The sequence below is a fragment of the Cyprinodon variegatus genome, unplaced genomic scaffold (assembly GCF_000732505.1).
Source record: "Cyprinodon variegatus isolate N-32 unplaced genomic scaffold, C_variegatus-1.0 Scaffold1427, whole genome shotgun sequence".
Classification (NCBI taxonomy): domain Eukaryota; kingdom Metazoa; phylum Chordata; class Actinopteri; order Cyprinodontiformes; family Cyprinodontidae; genus Cyprinodon; species Cyprinodon variegatus.
In genome coordinates, this window is record NW_015151880.1 from 3894 (window position 1) to 5866 (window position 1973).

Below are 1973 nucleotides of genomic sequence, written 5' to 3' on the forward strand. Positions count from 1 at the left end.
GTGGTTATAGACAATATAAAAATAATATCTGATTAAATGACATATTTACGACCCCTACTGGACTGGGTAATAAACATTAAAGTTGGACACTATAAAATAATGAGAATCTCTGACTCTCCTGATGATTGCTGAAGGAAGCTAGATCAACCCTACCTGACAGGACAGTCCGGCGTATCCGGGCGGACAGAGGCAGGACTCGATCAGTCTGGCCTTTTCCCGGGAGTCACCTGACTCCGCCTTCACAGCCGTCTCCATGGTGATGTTAGAAATCCTCCATGAAAGAAGAAGGAAGATGTCTGGGTTAGTGAAATGGAGTCTGAACTTCAGGGCAGTGTTTGTATTCTCTAGCACTCTGTAGTACTCTGTAGTACTCTGTAGTACTCTGTAGTACTCTGTAGTGCTGTGTAGTGCTGTGTAGTGCTGTGTAGTACTGTGTAGTACTCTGTAGTGCTGTGTAGTGCTGTGTAGTACTGTGTAGTACTCTGTAGTGCTGTGTAGTAGTGTGCAGGTACCTGCTCTGCTGCAGCCCAGTTCCGTACGAAGCCTTGATCAGGATGTTCTGGACGTTACTGAGGACGGACATAAAATCTGCACGGCTCACCGACCTCTGAGACACCGAGTTGAAATATTTCCACTCGTGCTGTAAAACAGAACCAGTCGGAACCAGTCAGAACCAGTCGGAACCAGCCAGAACCAGCCGGAACCAGTCAGAACCACCCGGAACCAGTCAGAACCGGTCAGAACCAGCCAGAACCAGCCGGAACCAGCCAGAACCAGCCGGAACCAGTCAGAACCACCCGGAACCAGCCGGAACCAGTCGGAACCGGTCAGAACCAGCCAGAACCAGTCGGAACCAGCCGGAACCAGTCAAAACCAGCCAGAACCAGCCAGAATTAGGGACCTTCTAAAAAACCTCCCAGGATGCTTTGCTGCCCTACCTCCATCAGCCTGATGTCATGCTGTGTCGCAATGCCGTTGCTAGGAGCAACCATGTCAGTGTAGATGACGTGCTTCCTTAGGGTCCCGCCCCTCATGAGTATCTGAGGCTCCTGATTGGACAGTCCTGAGCCATCCTCAGCATAGAAAGTGATGATGTAAGACAGCAGGCCGCCATATGACATCAGCTGCACAGAGTCAGAGAGGTACTTCAGTAAATACGTAAATGGTAAATACACCGAATTACACTCAGGTACTACGATAAACACAAAGGAATGTACTTTGGTAAATACACAACAGAAAAAAACTGAAGATAAAATCCTGCCTGAGAGGCTGAAGGAGGAGGGACATCTATTGGTTCTAGATCTAGAAAGAAGATGAATAAACTCTGGATGATGAAGATCTGAGGAAGTTTGCAGCTGCAGATATAGAGAGGTAATTTCTGCAGGAAGCATCATCTATTAAAATAATAAATATTTCCTAATAAACCTTAAAGTTTAAAGTTTGCCTTTCTGACGGTAAGACCTTAACAGCTGTTTATCTTTAGCAGACTGCTTCTTACTGACTGTTCATCGGTTTTGATTTATGATGTTTCCAATGGAAGAGCAACAAAAACCTTTAAAATGATGAATATTCCAATAGAAGGGACCAATAATATTAGCAACAAGGCTGGAACTATAACAGGAGGCGGGGTTTACCTGGTTTCCTTCAACATGGGGGGGCAGCCTCCAGTAGAGGGGGCCAGCGAGTCCACTGCTGTTTAACTGCCGGGCATCAAACAGCATTTCGCCGCCATGTTGGAACACCCCAGCTGCTACAGACTGCAGGCTGGACAGACTGACCAACGACAGGACGTCTGTAGACTGACCCATACTGACCTGTGGGCGGGGCATTTAATCAATGCATACAGCTGCGTATTCCTCAAGTAGTGAGGTAGTATTGCTGTAGTAGTGAGGTAGTATTGCTGTACTAGTGATGTAGTATTGCTGTAGTAGTGAAATAGTATTGCTGTAGTAGTGATGTAGTATTGCTGTAGT

General features: G+C 46.6%; 1 protein-coding gene across 1 annotated transcript in view; it reads right to left on the reverse strand.

Moving 5' to 3' along the window:
* LOC107103352 (laminin subunit alpha-1-like) overlaps positions 1–1973 on the reverse strand; it is a gene marked incomplete at its 5' end in the record, with an annotated part of 17560 nt that overhangs the window by 3631 nt on the left and 11956 nt on the right. Inside the window, 4 exons of the mRNA XM_015403027.1 lie at positions 154–271; positions 513–640; positions 939–1124; positions 1635–1814. Coding sequence (XP_015258513.1) covers positions 154–271; positions 513–640; positions 939–1124; positions 1635–1814 — 612 coding nt within the window. The remainder of the gene's footprint in view (positions 1–153; positions 272–512; positions 641–938; positions 1125–1634; positions 1815–1973) is intronic.